Source organism: Fusarium keratoplasticum, chromosome 8 (genome assembly GCF_025433545.1).
Source record: "Fusarium keratoplasticum isolate Fu6.1 chromosome 8, whole genome shotgun sequence".
Classification (NCBI taxonomy): Eukaryota; Fungi; Ascomycota; class Sordariomycetes; order Hypocreales; family Nectriaceae; genus Fusarium; species Fusarium keratoplasticum.
In genome coordinates, this window is record NC_070536.1 from 2,236,241 (window position 1) to 2,255,581 (window position 19,341).

A 19,341-nucleotide genomic window follows, 5' to 3' on the forward strand; every position below is an offset into this window, starting at 1 on the left:
GCCAACCATGGTCATGGGTGTTGGCTCGTGGGCATGCGGCTCCTTTGTTTCAAGACGTTGCTATGCCTGTGTCAAGGATGGACGGATGTTGTTGGAGGGTGCAGATAGCTTACCACCGTCTAGGATCCAGAGTCGGTGCTTTGGCGCGTGGTATGCCTTGCCCCAAGGTAGGCTATCGCGTACCTTGTTGTCCATGTGCCCAAAGACGCCATATCGCGACAGGCTGTTGGTGACGGCTTCAGCACGCTTCAGCTATGACGAATCGTAATTGATAGCGCCAATGACAACAAAGAAAGGGCACGGGAAGACATCACACGAGATATGCAGCCAAGAAATTCGTCAACAGCTGAATTCTGTATTCAAGCTCTCTCTCTCTGCTACTGGGGGACCAGATCCGACCACTCATCCACTCTCTTGGCCTCTGCCTCTCTCTCGTCTGATACAGACAGAATCTCAAAACTGTACTGTTGTCCCCCCATGCCGACCCCCTGTCAACTCATTCAAACAACATGCTCAAGCCATCCTGGCGAGCTTTTCCTCTCTCATCCAATCCATCTCATCCAAAAAAAGATAAACGCCAAAGTTATGCAACTGTCTGCTCGTGGTATCGTCCCAAAACACCAAGTACCATCCAACAGAGACCACCGCACTCTGTGCCTCGAAACGCCTGCATAAGTCATACAGTGATAAGCCATGATGGACTGTTAACCAATGATCGATACTAATATACTCGTAAATCGAATTCTCCCTTGAAGCCGCCGTTGAGTAGCATACATGCGATGCGGATCCGCTGCGCAGGCATGTCGCTTGCCGTGTAGGAGTCGACGGGGCTGAGGCCCAGAGCGACGCACATGGCGTTTGTGATGGTGTGAACTCCGCAGTCATGGCCGTTATTCTGCAGTGGAGCCTCGTGGAAGATCACCTTCCATTCATCCTTAATGAACTTCTCCTCCAAAACGTCCTTGAGCCATGCCACAGCTAGGTTGGTATAGGCTGGGTTGCCTCGCGAATTCAACGAGTCCATATGAGCCACAGTCCGCTTTGATGGACGGACAACAAGCAGCGTCCAGTGAGCGCGCTCGCATATGGGCAGTAGGATAGTGTCGACATCAAGGAAGTTCCTCTTCTCAACTCCGTATCTCCGAAGGGTTCGCTGAGTTCGTGCTACTCCCTGGTCCTGTAGTCTCTTGAAGAAGAATGACGACATGGTCAAACACTTGCGGGTGACTCTCTTGACATCCTTAATGCCAGCAGCCGAGTTGATGGCTTGGTCGAGCCACATGAGAGATCCGTTGACGATCTCGTCGTTGAGCCACTCTGTGGAAGAAACCACCTTGGCAAAGTCGTGACGGCGTAAATCAACTCCCTCAATCGTTTTTGCAAGGGTAGTTGTAGCCGCGGCACGGAGCGTGTCCTGTGCCCTTGTCTGCCATGATGCAGATACAGGTGTAACAAATGGTTGAATGGGCATCCGTAGTCCACCAGATCGAGCAAGACGTTCCTCAAGCTCCTTTCGAGCCTTTTCCTCGGCCTCTCGCCTCGCCGCCTCGGCTGCCTGGCGTGCCTCTTCGGCAGCCTTCAACGCAGCCTGCTCTTTCTGGAATTCTATTCCCGCCCTTGAATCATCACTAATTTCAAGCAGCTTGAGCGAGGGGAGGGCAAATAGCTCATTGATACGAGCAGTAGGGTCAAGTCCGTCTTTCTCTTCAAGTCGACGAAATGTAGGGAGGATGCGGTCTTGGGATGGCTCCTTGCTTGGGACAGATGGGAGGTTGAGCCATCTACGCGCCCAGGCGGGTCGGTTTTCTTGGAATTCTTCGGAGGGCGCAACTGGCTCTCCTTTTTGGTCGTGTCTAATACGCTTAGGAACATCAAGTCCCATGTGTGTCCGTTGTCGGGGACTCAGAGTAGAATCGGTGAAGCGCACAGACTTGGGTGGGCGCGTTATTCCCAGCCGCTTGGGTGTGACTTTGGAAGGATGCTTCCTTCGGTTTCGCAAAATCGACTTGAGAGATCCCACCTCCTTTGCAGTGAGGGGAACCTTGGGTTCAAAATCGGTGATGTAGGAGTCCTTGATTGCACGATGCTCCTCACTGTCTTCGTAGAAGGTCGATCTGTAGTCCTCGGATGTTATCCGGTCAATAGTCTTCTTGACAATGTCTGTGCGAATGAAGTCGGTCTTTGAGAAGTTGGGACGAGGAATAACGGGTGGGGTAAACTCGGGCTGAGGTGGCTCAACCTTAATCGGCTCTCTGGGGGTTTCTTCAACAGAGGGCGTAGTTGGCGCTTTGACAGGCTCCTTAAGCTCATCAAAATCGGGGAAAGACCCCGGGAGTAGAAGATGTGTGTCCAAATCAGTTCGTGGGGGCGGGGGGAAGGTAGCCTGAAGCCTGTCACGATAATCCTTGGAGAGAACGTAGCTTGGGGCCGGAATGTTGCGAATGATGGCCTCGAGATCAAGTATGATGGTGTTCAGGAAAGCCTGAGATACCATAGCTTCAAGTTCGTTGTGCTTCTGCAGGATATCCTTGCAAATGACGGGAAGTGCTGGGGCAGACAAGAAGTTCTTGATCGAGGTCATATTCTCGATAGCGGTCGGGGAGAGTTTGTAGTCAAGAACGGTAGGAACAGTCTCGTTGCCGTCTCGGATTTTGACGATGATGCCAATTTCGTAGATGCTGTCCAGGAATTCGAAAGCCCGCTTAAATTGCAGGGCGAAGAGTTCGCAAAGGTCGTGGCCGTCACCATTACTCAACATGGCACGGTCGCTCGCATTATCAGCCAGAAAGATGCGTAGGGGTTCCAGTTCTTTGTTCGCGTCTGCCCGACTTCCCTTAGAAAGACAGTCCCAGACTCTGGCGATAGCTCTGACAAAGAGTTTGTACTCGTCCATCAAGGCGCCCAGACCATCGCGATCAACCCATCGCAATCCATCAACGTCAGGGGCAACATCGCCGCGGGCGGCGCTCTCAGGTTTGCCGTCATCTTGGTCGCGGCTGATCTTGATACGCTTGTTGGTAACTTGTTTATCGTTCAAATAGGAGCGGAATTCGGCGACTCGATACGACTGAGGATTGACTACAACACGGGTCAACACATGCCTGAGAGTCGAGCCAGAGGTGACGGCGTACTTATCCTGCCAATCTTGTCTCCCAGGCCGGAAACGGCCGAATAAATGCTGGATATCATCCTGGTAAGGGATCGAGGGCCTGGTAGAAACCCGAGCATACGGTATGAGTTCTGCCGAGCTTGTCAGTAACGAGTGGAGCATAGTAGCAAGGAAGGAATTACATGGGCCTGTTGGCCAGGTTCCACGTTGGGAACGGTCTCGCCTTCTCGAATAGTAACAATCGGGTGGGAAGTGTCTGTGATGCCGTTGACTGCGGCAACAAGTTCAATTTCGGTGTCTTCGGCGTGGCGCTTGCGGGTTTGGATGCCATTGACAACAACCAAGTTTGGATCAGAAACAGCAGGATTCGCGGGAGGCGCGGGTGTGTTAGGCGCTTTTCGCGATGGGCGAGGAAGATTGAATGGGATTGGAGAGTCGGTGACACCAAATCGGGCGCGAACTGTAGGATCGGCGAGTGTATCGGCGCGAGGTATTGGGCTGTTGATCTGAAGACGACTATTGGGCCGTCTGATGCGTCTGGGAGGTGTGATGGGTGGCACTGTTGGTTCCTGAGGAGCTGAGGGCGCCTGCTTAGAAGCAGCCCTAGAGCGACGTTGCTTTGGAAGGATGGGATGATTCCGAAGCCACGCAGGTCTTGGGCAGCCGTTAATGTCAGCGGAGTTGTGGACGACAACGCGAGCATATGGTGAAAAAGACATCGTGAAGGTGCGACGAAGACAGGCGCAAAAATGGAAAGTGTGAAGTGAAGAGTGAATCAAGAAGTGAAGTGAAGAGAAGTGAAAGCTGGTTTGACGAAAGCAGGAGCGAATCCCCAAATCAGTGAAGATGACAGAGGACAGCTTCCGAATCGTAGACAAAGCGAGTCTGAAGAGAAGAGAAGATTGTTGGGATGCAGTCGCGGACGGCAACAAAGGCAAGATCAAACAAAGCTGCAGGTGCTTGACAGTGTTTGACAGTGCAATGCAGTGGCAAGAGCAAAAAGTGTAGTGATTCGAATGAGAAGCAGCGAATAAGCCAGAGCGGGTTATCTTACGAGAATCGAAGTTGATTTGGATGCGAAAGCGCAATGATGGTGAATCGAAGCTGCGGTTGCTGATGATGAAGGAGAGAGGAGAAGCAGGAGGGGAGGTCGAGGCGCGTCAACCAAGTTAACCTCGCCCGCGCGAGGACGCGCCGACGGGATCAGTCAATAATAATGACGTGTATGATTCGCTGAGCATTTAATGCTCTGGTATTACTCGATTCGGGTACGTTGAGGTCATGGAAGTGGCCATGGCGTGCGTCGTCGGGGCGCTGCAGTCGCTGGAGAGGTCGCTTGTAAGGTGAAAGAATAGCGAAGCTTCAGTGAAGTTTGCGTTTGGTAGTTGCGCAGCACCGATGGCAGCTCGGGCGGGGCCAATGTGGCGCTCATGGCCAATTATCATTGGTCAGGTCTGCAGAGTCGCGCCAGCCTGAAGTTCCGATTTTTCCATTGGTCAATCATTCGACCCCAGAACGGACAGTACGTACCTACCTGATCTACTGATCTTCGGACCCTCGCGCTGTCGGGGTCTCCAAGAGAGGCAGTCATATCCATCTCATGCAAACATCCATTCCGCGCACTAGGAGCAGAGATGAAACTACGTACTGTGTCCCAAGTCCATCAAACTGGGGATCGACACTTGGTAAGGCTGAAACGACAGGAGGCTCTTCTTTTGGCTTCCAATTAGACTTCACCATGCATCCATTGTACATATTCGTCTGTAGGTTAGATGCAAGCCTTGCTAGGTATGACGATGCATCACGCATGTCCAACCGTCATCCTTCGGGTTAAATGCTCCGTTCTTAACAACGAATAGATTCCAATGCATGAATTTGATAGTTATGCTGTTCTTATTTCTTCTATCTCCATAGATACGTGTAAACATTCACCAGCCAATATCCAAAACCCACCACACCTATCCTACTCTACTATCATAACCAACTCAGCTTACAGTTGCGCCATCGTCTGTCCCAGCTTCTTCGTGCAGAAAGACGAGAAATACTCGTTCAGTGCGTCCACGGTCCCGCTGCCCTCGACGAGGCTAACCACGATGCCTACATAGCCATCCGGCCTGACCACTACCACTCCGCCGCGCTCCTCATCCAAACCCATCTTGGCATGTGCCTCAGCCTTCGCATTCGGTAGCCGGGAGTCCGATCGGTCGTCGGCGTAAATGTGGTCTCGGTATCGAGCAAGAACTCCAGGCACGTCGCGTGAGATCTCGATGCCGGTCCGCTTGGAAGCAAAAATCGTGCACAGCGTAAAAAAGCGGCTATGAGGGAGATGCTTCTCGTGATAGGAGACCTTGTCCAGGTCCGGTCGCTGGTACGTTGCGTAGAAGGATCGCTGGCTTCCGAGGTTGTTGGCAAAGTCCTGGAGTGCCTGGCGCGTCTTCTCGGGAACACCTGCAAAGACAAAGATTCGAAAGGCGCCGTTCAGCGGGACTTCCTGTTCCAGATGCACAACATTGGCATCAACCACTCTTGTCACGTTCGAGTTGATGAAGAGACGTCCCGTCCGTAGCTTGGTGCCCTTCGGGTGAACCAATGGCGATTGCACTGCGTGCTCGGGCGACCAGTTCAGGGCATTGGGCTTGTAGTACACTCCGTAACCGCTCGTAAACTCGCACGACTCTTTGAACGTCTTGATAAAGTCGTTATCTTGGCCCTCTTGGTTACTGCCATGGTTGGCTGAGGCTGCGTGCACTTCATCGGCCGCCGGAGGCCGTTGCGAGAACAGCTTGGCATATCGGTTATCGAAATCGAGCAAGGACTCGGCGACATGCTTGCGCTCCGTCTCATAGGTCTTCAAGATCTCCTTATCTGCGAAGCCAGATTCGACAGCATGGATCTTCCAGGCGAGGTTCTGGGCATCGAGGAAGGCAGTGTTCATGCCTTGGCCAGCCTTGGGCTACTCTAATGTTAGCATCATCATTATAGACTGAGAACCAAACTCACGCTATGGGTATGGCAAGCATCGCCTCCAAGAAAAACGCGCTGGTCTAGTGTGTATCGATCCGAGATGCCTTGGCCGATAGGATAGACTGAGTACCATTCCACGCGTTCCCACTCAATGGAGTATGGCTGCATGATCTTCTTGGCTGATTCTTGCACTTGTTCTTCGGTAGCTGTTCGCCTGGGGTTCCAGTCTGGGTCTGTCGAGGAGGCGATCTGAATGTAGAGGCGAACCATGTTGTTCTCCCGGGGGATCACCATGATAGAACCGTGCTCGCTGTGGATTGTGCATTTCATCTTGGTAGTTGGTCAGTAATGCAAGACGTATAGGACATCCAGGGGAGTGAATTCACCTTGATGTCAGGAAAGTCGGTTATCACAACACCGTCCATGACTCCCCAGACATACGCAATGGGGTCCTTGTGCTGAACTGCAATGCCAAGCTGGTTTCTGATGAACGACCTCGCACCCTCGCCACCAAAGAGGTACTTGGCATGCAGAGTCTCCTGGGCTGTTCCGTCCACATGTTCCAGCTCGACGGTAACAGGGTACTCGGGGTTTTTCTGCTCATCCGATGTGAAACCCTTGATGGTCCATGGACGCTGAATTTGCACCCCATTCTTCTCCAAGTCTGCGATAAAGACCCGTTCAATCAGACCTTGGTGAAGCAAGGTTGTGAAGGGGTAGCGAGCGTCGATAAAGTCGGGGCAACTCGCCCATGTCCCTGTCCGGACAATGCCGCGTCCTGACGAAGGAGGGTCCCAGAAAGCAACCTCGTACACGCGGGCAGGGTGGTGAGCCATGATGTCAGACTTGAGGCCCATGTTGCGGAGAAGATCCAGCGAACGTGGTTGGATACCGTCAGCTCGACCTGTCGGTGTTGGCTCGGCTCTGTTGTCGATGTGCTTTATCTTGTAACCCCAGCGGGCAAGACAGGTTGAGAGCATGAGGCCAACTGGCCCGGCTCCGACAATGACTGGACGGATTGATGTCAGATATGAGCACTGTGATCGGTGGGGGTGAGTTCATTTACCAATATCATAGTAGGGCGATCGGTCTGCTTCTGGTGCCATGGTGAGAGAGGTATAGAGATATCAGGCTTGAGTAGCTAGACGTGAGTAGCCAGGTGTGTTGGATCTGGGAGAGTCGGAGGGACAGGATGGGGTAATATATGCAAATGCAACAGATTGCCTCAAGATAGTAGTAGTGGGCTGGCAGTCAGCAACGGTGTGAAGCAGCTCGAAGCGAACCGAGAATTGCTCCCGAGCAGGCAACCGAACAGGCTGGGTTTACCGGGTCGCAGAGACAACAAGATTGATCACGGCATCGAGCTCGGGATGTGGAGAGTGTTTAGGTACGAGGTTGCTGGCTCCAGGGACCACTGTCATGGCTGGGCCAGATGGAAGAAGTCTCGGCCTAGGCCTCGGGAAGGCAATCGCTACCGCCGCCATTGCTTGTCTTGTCATCACCTGAGCATCAAGACCAATGACCATGGGCAAAATCCCAGCGCACTTGCCGTAGCCGTTGCCAGCCAGACAGGCGTCATGGGCTTCCACTCTCCTCCGCGGTTTCCAGTGGGGTATCTGGGGGAGAGACCGCCGCAGATGCCGTTTTGGGATCCGGGAGTTGACTTCGGGACTGAACCACAGGGACGGCTGTTGTCTCGGGAGCGGATAATTGGGGCACAGATGGTTTTTGTTAGTGCACGCACTATTCTAACTAGCAGAATCAATCTTGGAGAAACATGCGCTACTGCACAAGTGGCGGAGATGAGGGGCCGGATGGACGCCAAAGAACCCCATGCATGCAACAAGAAGACCTCTTCCAATAATACGCCGTGCTTTACGCTGACAACCTGGCCCTGTCAATTTCGTGGCTCTGATCTCGTAAAAGGACGGTTACTGCGGTCGGATAAGCGGATTATCTGCACGATCTGCTGTGCCACATTAACTAAAACTTCGAAGATGGTCTCATCGCTTAAGCATCAACGAGACATGGCCTATCAAGCCCGACTGTCTATTTTCCCAACCCATAAGACGGCTCTAGAGGAATTGCACATCGTAAGGAAAATAGCGACTCTGGTAGAGTTCAATTGTATTGATTTCGTGTAGAGTTGTGTTTCAATCCTCAATTCTTCATCGCTTGTTAGCCTACCCTGGAGTTCCACTGGAGATTGAGATTCACACCCCTGCTCATCTATCCTACGTGCGCTCAATGTTATCGTCATGAAGATATCAAATATTTGTTTTATGGGAAGTGGTCTATATTTCCAGGCTCAAGGCATCCGCATCAAGTCGGTAGGCGGAGGTGACATCCCAGAGTTGTGTTTGGCGGGCGTCACCCAGATCGCAAGTACAGCCTCAACGTTTTGAGATAGGAAGGGCACACCTTCCACCTCGTGATACGCTACTTCCTCAACCATACGTACACACATCACACTAAGTGTATCCCGCTCCTTGGGTGATCCCGACGCAGGAAAACCTCCAACTAAACAACGCCTGGTCACACCAAAATTCGTATGGCTCCCTCCCAATCCTTACTTCTGGGTTGTAATTCGCCCTGCCCCTCTATCCTCCAGTTTCTGTTCCGAGAAAGTGGCATTTTGCCCGAAGGAAACTTCTGGCCCTGTCACCAGGGAATGGCCAATACCTCACAGCCGTCTTCGTCAAGTCCTGGGAACCAGCCGGTCGATCCTAACCAAGTGTTTGATGAAAACAGTTAGCATCTCCAACGAGGAGGCCGTTAGAGTATTCCGGCTGACCAGCTCCTAGAATGCCGCAACGTTCTTGTTAGATACTGTGCCCACATCCCTCGCAATTACCGATATAGCGACGGTGTCCGACTCGTGAGGAAGCCAGATGCCTGACCGATCAGCAGCATCTAACATGGTCCAGGTATTTCTGGTGTTGAGAGATCACATGGGCGATGAGCATCTTGGGCTCGCGGCAGGCGTGCTTTATGAGATGATCGAGGTTGATTGCCAGTATTCAGATGATCCAGGTGCTGCGTTTCAACGCTGGAGATACGACCACATGAACAGACATGTGCGGACATGTGTAACACCCTGGCCAAAACTCGCCCTGACAAGACATGCAGGCAGATCTCGAGCTTCCTCACGTACCGCACCTCACGACTGTCACCTCCACCATCATCCCAACTGCTAAGCTGACCAGGTGGAGGAAAGAACACCCCCAGCGGTACCAAACGCGGCTCTCTGACTACTCACCTAACCTTGAAAGGTCATCGCTCTTCTCAAGCGGCATACGGGCACGGAAGAGCTGGGTGATCGAGTATACCATGTACATCTCGTCCCGTAACGGGGGCACACGGTCGTTTCGTCAGATAACTGCCAGAGAATTTCACGAAATGCAGTGGAATCCGAATACCAATAGCCCAGGACGACTCGTTGGAGAGAAGTCGATTGATCTGGGAGAGTTCTTACGGAAAGGAGACATTGATGAGCCGGCAGACGAGAAATGTGCGACCACTTCCCGGTTTTCCCTCAGTTCGAGACTATTCAGGGGACGGAGCAAGATGGGGCAGATCACGAACAAGCTTCGTGTTGCCAAAAACTCTCCCATACGCCTATCGAAGCCGGAGTGGCCCCCAAATCGCCCAGACTGTGATGCCACAGCCTCTTTCTACGATATGCCCGAGCAGCGATCAAACCACAGAGTCAGTGAATGGGATATACCGAACGCCAATTTTGCAAGAAAGTTCGGCCTGTACACAGCCAGCGGGCCGCTGCCCCCTTTCATCAGAGAGCTACCAGTTGCTGAAGATAAAGCAATGGACCTGGCAACTGGCCCAGCGATGAGAGAACTGGTGTGCTCACGGCGGTTTCAAGGGCCCTTTACGCCTCAGCTATGGTTTGATAGCGGCCTGGATTATCGATGGAAACGTGCATCCTGCTAAGCGTCCACGATGGTCAGGTTGAGATCTATATAAGGCATGCGACCAATCCCTACGGTGAGACCTCTGCAACCATCTTCCCACATAAAAGAAAGAACCGATCACTGATAAAGAGTAGGAAAGCCATGATCACTGCCGATTTTATGTGCCCAGATCTTGCCAGTGGCAGAATTCGCTACCCACCTATTTGCTGTTTTTGCCAGTTGCTGCCAGCTGGCGGGAGCAACAGGGGATTTTAGACCAAATCAACGTTTGTTTTTCTCACGAGGACAAATTCTGAATCACTGTCTCAAAGCGTGATTTGTTTACCTTCATCTCGCTCCATCACTGGTACCAGTGATCTGCACCCTGGGCTTTCCAACCGCACCACCTGCTCCGGACTCCAAGCTCTTTGCATGATTGCTTCAAGTGGCTTGCATGATTCACTCTGAGTACTTGATTTGAATCAAACAGGTCTCTTCAGGCCCCCTCTGGAGGCTGCGCGCCGGACTCGATGCAACACAACAGCCCGACCCAAGACAGGGGCCGGTGTTCTGATCCATCGACCTTTTGCGCAACTCCTCTCCGGGGCGGCTTTCAGTCTTTGTCACCAGGAGAAAGGGCTCGCTCCTTATCCCCACGCAAGCGCCTCGTTCAGCAACCACTTCATATTCGCATGAACCTGACGGAGAGCCAAATGGACAAGATCACCGACGCGTATGCCACCGCTCCATACCACAGCTTGGAAGAGACTGACACCCTGCAGACTCAGTAGTAAAGCCAGCAGCAGCCCATCCAAGTCTGATAGATCCAAGAAGAAGTCTACAATGACACCGAGGTCAACCACGCGAAAGCACAAGCCATCAACCTCCCGCTCCGAAGCCCCTCCAAGCTGGGCGCTGAGCGAATATGACGGCTCCGGGATAGACTCTACAACCTTTTCCGACCTAATGCCAGGTCGTCACCAAGGTTCCCCTCGGGATGTATTCGCTGGTAATATCGCTGAGCGTAGGCATAAGGTTCCTCCTCCTCCACTGCACCTTGGAGTTGGGCGGCAGAATGCAAGCGCTCCCCGTCCAGCCGAGATGGAGGACATTCCCGACCCCGTTTCTCCTCTGGGCCAAGGGAGGTATGAGCAATTTCATGTTACCGAAGATGACTCCTCTTCTTTCTACTCGCCGAACATCCCAGATACTGCTCATCCATCCCCTCTGGATCTTGGAAGCAGTCATCATGCTCGGTCACGATCTAATGTCAACGACGCCGTCGTCAACGCATACCAAGATTGGGCTCACGTGCATCAACACTCAATGATCAAAGAGTCGGCAAGCCATCCAGAGCCCCTCGTCAACAGACCCCGACGATCCAAAAGCTCAGGGGACGGCATGCGACTGTCTCGACCTATCGAGGTCCAGCACCCGCCGATGCCACAGGTGGCCAACCTCCGAGCCGAGAATGCTCCAAGCACTCCCCTCTTCTCCCCACTGCAGTTGTACTTCAGGGGACCCGACTTTCCCAGTGTGAAGAAGGGTGAAAAGACAATGATTGGAGACAATGGATGGCTTGAGCGTACCGACAAGGGCGTTGACGCGGCCAAAAAGGCACCGCAGAAGAAGGCGGGAATACTTGACAGTATCAAGAAGATTGCAAAGGATATGGTGAGTCTGAGACTTCATGGAAAGATTCTGCCGCTGACTTGTGTGCAGACAGAATTGCATCACAACAATCGTCGCACGCAGCCTGTTGTTCGAGCCCGTCCAACGTCGCGGATGGCTGTCTCCCTGGACTCGAGGGAGCAAAGCCTTCTTTACTGCGAGCTCGAGTTTCACTTGAGCACTGCGTTGAACGACTACATCACGGTGCAGCTGGACAAGGGTCGTTTGATTCCAGATAAGCTCAAAAAGGTAGCTGATGCCTGGCAGAGCAAGGGTCGTCCCAAGATTGTTGGGTTTCGGTACGACCTGGAGACGCAGCTCGAGCTGATCAATTTGCACGTTGACGACTTTCGCTTCTATGGCCGCCGACAGGCTGACCCGGTCGAGATCAGCGGGCTTTTGCATACTATGAAGGTCAACGCGCGAGCCATGAGCATCCGGACGTTTTGCCAGCCCGACTCAGTGATTGCGAAGCAGCTGGTGGATGCGCAATCACTGTTCAAGATGCTTGGCATCTCGGATGCGCAGCAGATGGCACTGGCCGAGATTGCGCAGTTCTTCAAAGTGATTGTCGAACGGGAGATGGACTGTCGTGACCATCGTGAGCTGCAGGGGGGACGAGGTAGGGCGTCACATGTTCGTGGTGATTCCCAGTGGACAATGAACGCGGAGAGACGAGTCAATGGCTGAGCTCTGCCAATGGTTACAATTGGAGACAAGGTATCAACTCAGCCTCAGGAAGTTTGGGAATGGGGGATCATAATGTTTGCTCATGGATACAAATTGGGCGAGGATTAGGGGAAACTGGGAAAGTCAGCACATGGGTGGATGCTGTGACAGTAGAGATAGAATTGGGGGATTTGTATGATTGTTGTAGGAGTTGTTTCATATCAAGTGTATAACCAGAAAGAAGTCGCATTCTGATCCATGTGAACCACAGATGGCCCCAAGACGGATCGCTTAATAACGTATCGATTTGAAAGATGAAAAAATACAGGTATGTAAGTAGCATTAAATCATTCCTCGTTAGATGTTCTTCAAGTGTGCCCTTATAGGGAACTGTTCTAGTTGCCCAACCAAGACACTTGAAATAGTTTTAGACATTGGATGGTTAACAATCAGCCGTAGAGTCGTAAGCAGTCGTTAAAAGAAGGAGCCCATCAACGTGGCAAAAGGAGAGGATACAAGAGAGAGCAACTATTGCCGGTACCGCGGAGCGTCCTCACTCCTGCGCCGCTGGGGCTGTCGGTCGTCGTAGCGGGGATCGTCATAGACAAAGTCATACTCTTCGTCGTCATTTGCAGGCAGCGTTCTGCCGCGATCATACCGGTCTCGGCTGCGGGAATCACGATCCCTGTCGCCAGATCTCCGGCGATCATACCGCGGCATCTCCTCCTCGCGCACGTAGCTACGCTCACGCTCCCAGTCGAGCTGGCGGCGACGGTCCCGGTCCCTCGAGTCCTCAACACGGTTGGCGATGGCGTTGGCGCCGAGACCACCGGCTACGGCACCAAGGATGGTGGAGACGAGGCGAGTGCGATTCTCATTCTCGTCGTCGTATCCTCGTGTCTTGTGCTTGTGACGGGTCGCTGCATCAGAAGCCTCACGGGCGACGAGGCCACCTACAACGGCGCCGAGGAGACCAGCGCCGATGCCAGTGGCCGAGTTGGAGAAGTTATCCTCGACAGCGCCACGAGCGCGGGAGAGGGGGCTCTGCGAGCGGTCGCGCCCGCGAGAACGGCTGTCGCGACGGCGGTCGTCATCATAGTCTTCTTGGGAGGATGTCACGGAGGCAGGGCGGGAGCGGGAACGGGATCGCCGGACCATTGCGGTATTGGGAGGAGGGACTGAGCGGGTACGGGCCTGAGACGGGGGAGGCTCAAGGGTCATGCGATCGCGGGGAGGACCAGCGCTGTACTGCTCATCGAGGCGCGAAGTCGAGGCGTAAGGGGGAGCTCCTGGAGGAGGAGGTCCCTGACCTTGAGCGCCGGGGTTATTGGGGTTGGGTGCCGGAGCGCCACCTGAGTAGTTGTCGGGAGAAAAGTCGCGGCGACGACGAGAAGAGTACTCTTCGTACTCGTAATAATTTGACATTTCAGATTTTCAGTCTCTTTTTGCTTTGTTGCTGTGGGTAAAAGTCGATGGTTGGATGAGATGAGATGGGGAAAAAATAGGTCAGAATGTTTCGTTTGTAGTGTTTGAAAATGAAGGGAGATGTCGTGGGTGGCTGGACAAAGGAGGAGGAGGAGTCAAGTTCAGTCAGCGCTTAATATGGAGGGCCGACGTCAGCTGGAGCCCAGACAAAGAAAGAAAGGGCCACCTGCAGGGTTGAGCTTGGAAAGTTGAATCTGACGATGGAGGCAATTTTTTTGTTCAAGTAATTCTTGCGAGCGAGGCTGTTTAATGGATGGTCGTTTTAACAAAGTTGAGACAATGCCGAGAGACAATGTCCAGAGTTATAGATTTCTACAACGGTCACGACAAGGTTTCGCACAGCCACGGAACGCCTGAGCACGTGGTGATGGTTCTTTTCGTAGCTTGGCAAGCTATCCAAGAGAAAGGCTCTCGTTGGGCACGAGGCGCATCGTTGGGCGCTCTGGTGGAAGAGCTCAGAAGATGGAGAGATACTGTACTGTATCGGAGAAGCCGATGACGTAGGCACATCACGCTTCGTTTTTCCTGCTCTGCCCCGCGTGTGGCGAAGCTAACGGCGTGCACAGCCCCATATCATCAGCCTCATCTTGTCTCTTTGAAAAGAGAAAAAATGAAAGCTGCGGAAGAAGCAATTCTCCGACATCTCGTCACTTTTTGATTGCTTTTCCCGGTTACGAGAGCGACGCCTCCCGACACCGACACGGCATCCTTGCTGCCTTAGTCTCTCGTTTAGCGGTACCTGCTTTGCGGTAGTCTCGTTGCATTTTGCAGCCTCTGCCGACGTCTGAATGCCCAACCTTGTCTTACACGGACAAAACAATCTGGGGCAAGAGAATGAGGCTCACCCGTGTCGGGAGCTAATTGGGGGGAGTCACAGACCCGCAATGGAGAGGCCATCGATCCACGGACGCGGATGCGGATACACTGAGACGGGGACTGGCATGTTGCTGGTTTTACTGCTCCGTCGTTGTTCCCGTCCCGTTGGACAGGTAATACTCCCAGGCATATCCAAGGAGCATTCACGGTGGGCCTGGGACGTGTCTCGTCCGAACCGTTCAGTTCGGATGAGACGCTGTTGGTTTCAACACTTTACTCTAATCATACTGTAGCAACCGGGTTATATGGCAAACATGTTTCATTTCACGATTGCCTCACCTATGGAGAGTTGCTTGCTACGAGGTTTCACGCCCCAAACAATTCGATATTCTCTCCCATGGGTATTTATCTGCTCAACTCAATTCTCTGCCCAGCCCTTCGCTCATATCCTTTCACCGATCTCACCGCTCACGTCGCAAAAACTCTTCATCGTCCCCTGTCCCAGTGGTAGGATCGCGGTATTCTCATTGCTTTTGTCCCGTCCCCTGTCCCGGGCGGCTAGATCAGTTGCTTTCGCGTCTCCATCACCCCTTGTTTGCTTTTTACCCGCCCTACTCTCCGATGCTAATGCCGGAGCACAGGGCCACAGGACTGCGATATCCCACGTCGGGTCATGCGTCCGCCAGCCCCGGCGCTTCGACGTGTCCCGTAAGGCTTTAATATACTGCATCAGTTGATCCTCACATTCACCGCTATCCAAGACGTGGCACAATCTCTACCTGACGACGCCTTGCAATATGTGATGTGGGGAGGTTGAGACGAGGAAAAAAAATCTGTAATACGTACGGAGCGGGTGACTCGTTTAGCGAGACGAGCTTGACCGGGCCTCACAGAGCTATGGATGGCCCATGACCCTTCCCCGGCTAGGCCCTTGGCTGCCCACGGGACTGGAGTGCGAGCGAGTATATATCTTTTGCTCGCTCGTGAAGGGGAATTGCTGTTGGAGCTTCTCATCATCGTCTCTGCTCTTCATTAGACAAAATGACCATGTCGAGTCCAGCATACGAAACGTTCCCAGCGGGACGGATGGCGAACCAACACCTTGACTATGACCCAGAGAAGCCCCCCGTCTCTCCAACCGGGTGTCTTTCAGGCGATGACAGCGCAGACTCGGTCGCGGAACCAGAGCGCTGGAACAGCACACGGATTAATGCCTACCGCTATTACGTGACCAACATATCCTTTCTAATAATGGGCATGAATGATGGATGTCTTGGTGTAAGTCCCTGAATGAACCTGTATCGCCGTTTCTTTAACTGACTGTGTTATAGGCTCTTCTGCCATACGTGAGTTGATATAACCCCTGACCACCACCAACACTCTTACCAACAAGCCACCCCTTTAGATCGAGACCTATTACTCCATCGACTACACCACTGTGTCGACCCTCTTCGTCGTGCCCTTTGCGGGCTACATCGTTGCCGCCCTCGTCAACAATTGGATTCACTACACCGTTGGCCAGCGCGGCGCCGCCTTCATCGGACCCATCACCCGCCTCCTCGCCTACCTCCCGATGGCCCTCCACCCGTCGTTCCCCGTGCTGCCCTGCGTCATGATGTTTACTGGATTCGGAAACGGCGTGCAGGACAGCGCCTATAATGCCTGGATCGGAAACATGCACCACGCCAACGAACTGCTCGGCTTCCTCCACGGGTCCTACGGCGTCGGGGCCACCATCAGCCCCCTGATCGCGTCTGCCATGATAACGGAAGCCAACCTGCAATGGTACACCTTCTTCTACATCATGATCGGTTTAACGTTTGTCGAGTTCATCATCGGCACAACCGCATTCTGGGGCGCGACGGGCGACGAGTATAAGCGACGCATGCACTCTCAGCAGGGCAAGAGCCGCGTGACCACGCTCATGGCCGTCAAGGAGCCCGTCACTTGGATAGTCGCCATCTTCCTGCTGGGTTACGTGGCGGCAGAGGTCAGCCTCGGCGGTTGGATCGTCACCTTCATGTTGCGGGTCCGGCACGCCAAGCCCTTCCTCGCGGGCCTCACGGTGACTCTTTTCTGGCTGGGCCTCACGCTGGGCCGTGTCGTGCTCGGGTTCGTGACGGAGCGCATCGGTGAGAAGCTGGCCATCACCATGTACCTGGCCCTCTCCATTCTCCTCGAGCTACTGTACTGGCTGGTACCAGACTTTGTAGCTTCGGTAATCTTTGTGATGCTCCTTGGCTTCTTCCTGGGACCTCTGTTCCCAGCTGCCATCGTTGCAGCGACAAAGTTGCTTCCGACTGACTACCACATCAGTGCGCTTGGGTTCGCATCTGCTGTCGGAGGAGGCGGCGCTGCCATCGGCCCCTTTGCGGTCGGAGCCATCGCTCAACAAACAGGCGTTCAGGTTCTGCAACCAATCGTCCTCGGAATACTGGCCTTCATCATCGCAGTATGGACGCTTCTTCCGGGAGGATTCAGAAAGGGCGGGCTTGAGATGGCTCGGGAGCAAAAGCTCAAGCCCGGAGGAGACGTGAGGGAGATCTGGTCATGGATCAGAATGAAAGCCGCGAGAGCTGGACGACCACGAGCTTTGCCATGATGCCATGATCAGTTTTCAAGATACGAATGAATGACTTATTAGACAAGGATTATAGACGGCGGGATCAACACGGATAGGGATCAACGGACAATGGGCAACACTGGATACTGGGACACGGATTATCGGATAGACTCATATAAAGGTAGCAGCAGCAATGGATACCAAGCGACAAGCTAAGCTAGTAATTCGGACATTGAAAAACCGAGTCTAAATGGTTTGTCCATCCAGTGAGATATCGTGTGTTGTAATGTCTCCCCCCGGAACCGGACGAGGGGTTGTCAGTAGCGCGATCGCTATCTTATCAATCAACCCCATCGCTAACTTTTGGCAGAGGGAGGGGAAAAGTAGGACCTAAACCACCACTAGAACTCGACCACCAGCGCATCACGACGCTTTCTTTCCTGCATATACGAGACGCCAATTCGAAAACCACTTTAGAGTATTCGCTCACCTGCTGTTACTGCGTCAATCGTCCAAGCCTCGAGGCCCCCGGCTGCCCATCATGACGTCGCCGACCTCGGCCCGCATCATCGCCCTCCCACCATTCAAACCCGACCTCCACGAACGCGCCTGGGCCTCGATTCCTCACCCGACGCTGCCCCTCCTCGCGACCGCCCACTCCAAGGCCGTCACCGTCTTCTCCCTGTCTACAGCCTCGGCTCACAGCACCCTCACTGGCGGCCACACCCGCTCCGTCCGCTCGGCGGCATGGAAGCCTCACCTCCCCCCGCACCGGCTGTGCCTCGTCACGGGCAGCTTCGACTCGACGGCCGGCATCTGGCGATGGGACGGTGATGAGGCGGCACAGCAGGGTGGTGAGCTGGAGGTTGAGGTGACACAGCGCGACGTGCGCCGGAAAAACGACGACGACAGCGACGACGACTCACCTGGCGAAAAGGACTGGGAGTTTACGCTGGTGCTGGAGGGCCACGACTCAGAGATCAAGTCGTGCGCTTTCAGCCCTTCGGGCACGTACCTGGCGACCTGCTCGCGCGACAAGTCGGTCTGGATTTGGGAAGACATTGGCGCCTCCGAGGCTGACGACGAGTGGGAGACGATCGCCGTCCTTAACGAGCATGAGGGCGACGTCAAAGCCGTGGCATGGTGTCCGGATCTGCCCGGCCGCAACGCCAGGCGCAGCTACTCATCCGATGTGCTCGCCAGCGCCAGCTACGACAACACGGTGCGCATCTGGCGCGAGGACGGAGATGCGGAGTGGGTGTGCGTCGCCGTCCTCGAGGGCCACGAGGGCACAGTCTGGGGTATCCAATGGGAGTCTCGTCCACGACCAGGAGATCTCTTCCCACGACTACTCACTTTCTCTGCCGATGGAACGATTCGCGTGTGGACGCTACGGCAAGAGGAGGACACTGAGGACGGCACAGTCACAGGTTCGAGGACCGCCCTAGGAGGCATCCCCAACACGATGCGTCGGTCCCTGCGGGAGGAGTGGACATGCACAGCCGTCCTTCCAAAGGCACATACCCGCGACATCTACTCGGTAACCTGGAGCGCGCAGACGGGACTCGTGGCGAGCACCGGAAGCGACGGCGTCGTGGCGCTGTACACGGAGGATAACTCGGGCGGAGATATCCCGGTGACGGGCAACTCAACCAACGCCGAGGAAGCCCAACAATCTTCGCCATCTACATCTGCACCTCCATCTACGCCATGGAGGTTGCTCGCGACCCACTCCGGCGCTCACGGCCCCTACGAGATCAACCACATTACCTGGTGTCGGAGATACGATGCCGGATCCGAGCGTCGCGGCGAGGAAGAGATGCTGGTTACTACGGGCGATGACGGGATAGTGCGGCCGTGGCAGGTTGAGGTCGATGCGCCAAGGTAGCAGTGCATCTATCAATCCAAGACAGTTAAAAGAAAATCCACACGCACAATAAATGAGTATGCATATCAATCAACTCCCGAGGTTCCGTCGTCAAGAGGCATATCCTTGTTTCTATCATGAATCGCCAGTATATCCCAAAACAGTAATGTAATGTAGCTCAATCGCACAAAAAAAGAAGTCATGCCTTGTCGTTCGTTCCAAATGCCCATAATGCTAATGGAAACCCAGGGCGCAAATGTCTGTGTCCTTCATCTAGGAGGGTATGATA

At 53.8% G+C, this 19,341-nt stretch overlaps 7 protein-coding genes across 7 annotated transcripts; 4 read left to right on the forward strand and 3 right to left on the reverse strand.

Moving 5' to 3' along the window:
* Window positions 1-721: 721 nt before the first annotated feature.
* Window positions 722-3,828, reverse strand: NCS57_01050000 (ULP-PROTEASE domain-containing protein; the record flags this gene model as incomplete). Its single annotated transcript, XM_053060245.1, has 3 exons — window positions 722-3,078; window positions 3,132-3,240; window positions 3,292-3,828. 3 exons carry the CDS (start codon window positions 3,826-3,828, stop codon window positions 722-724), a joined length of 3,003 nt encoding a protein of 1,000 aa, XP_052910639.1.
* A 1,271-nt stretch (window positions 3,829-5,099) lies between these two features.
* NCS57_01050100 (uncharacterized protein) lies at window positions 5,100-7,179 on the reverse strand (the record flags this gene model as incomplete). Its single annotated transcript, XM_053060246.1, has 4 exons — window positions 5,100-6,062; window positions 6,110-6,403; window positions 6,460-7,082; window positions 7,140-7,179. 4 exons carry the CDS (start codon window positions 7,177-7,179, stop codon window positions 5,100-5,102), a joined length of 1,920 nt encoding a protein of 639 aa, XP_052910640.1.
* Window positions 7,180-8,744: 1,565 nt separating this feature from the next.
* Window positions 8,745-10,021, forward strand: NCS57_01050200 (uncharacterized protein; the record flags this gene model as incomplete). The annotated part of the gene is made up of 4 exons (XM_053060247.1): window positions 8,745-8,823; window positions 8,878-8,951; window positions 9,001-9,150; window positions 9,203-10,021. The coding sequence occupies 4 exons, from the start codon at window positions 8,745-8,747 to the stop codon at window positions 10,019-10,021; spliced, it is 1,122 nt and encodes a 373-aa protein (XP_052910641.1).
* Window positions 10,022-10,511: 490 nt separating this feature from the next.
* NCS57_01050300 (uncharacterized protein) lies at window positions 10,512-12,342 on the forward strand (the record flags this gene model as incomplete). Its single annotated transcript, XM_053060248.1, has 3 exons — window positions 10,512-10,714; window positions 10,764-11,655; window positions 11,704-12,342. 3 exons carry the CDS (start codon window positions 10,512-10,514, stop codon window positions 12,340-12,342), a joined length of 1,734 nt encoding a protein of 577 aa, XP_052910642.1.
* Window positions 12,343-12,849: 507 nt separating this feature from the next.
* NCS57_01050400 (uncharacterized protein) lies at window positions 12,850-13,746 on the reverse strand (the record flags this gene model as incomplete). The annotated part of the gene is made up of 1 exon (XM_053060249.1): window positions 12,850-13,746. One exon carries the CDS (start codon window positions 13,744-13,746, stop codon window positions 12,850-12,852), a length of 897 nt encoding a protein of 298 aa, XP_052910643.1.
* A 1,917-nt stretch (window positions 13,747-15,663) lies between these two features.
* NCS57_01050500 (MFS domain-containing protein) lies at window positions 15,664-17,224 on the forward strand (the record flags this gene model as incomplete). Its single annotated transcript, XM_053060250.1, has 3 exons — window positions 15,664-15,900; window positions 15,954-15,968; window positions 16,028-17,224. The coding sequence occupies 3 exons, from the start codon at window positions 15,664-15,666 to the stop codon at window positions 17,222-17,224; spliced, it is 1,449 nt and encodes a 482-aa protein (XP_052910644.1).
* A 502-nt stretch (window positions 17,225-17,726) lies between these two features.
* On the forward strand, window positions 17,727-19,073 carry NCS57_01050600 (uncharacterized protein; the record flags this gene model as incomplete). The annotated part of the gene is made up of 1 exon (XM_053060251.1): window positions 17,727-19,073. The coding sequence occupies one exon, from the start codon at window positions 17,727-17,729 to the stop codon at window positions 19,071-19,073; it is 1,347 nt and encodes a 448-aa protein (XP_052910645.1).
* Between the last annotated feature and the right edge of the window lie 268 nt (window positions 19,074-19,341).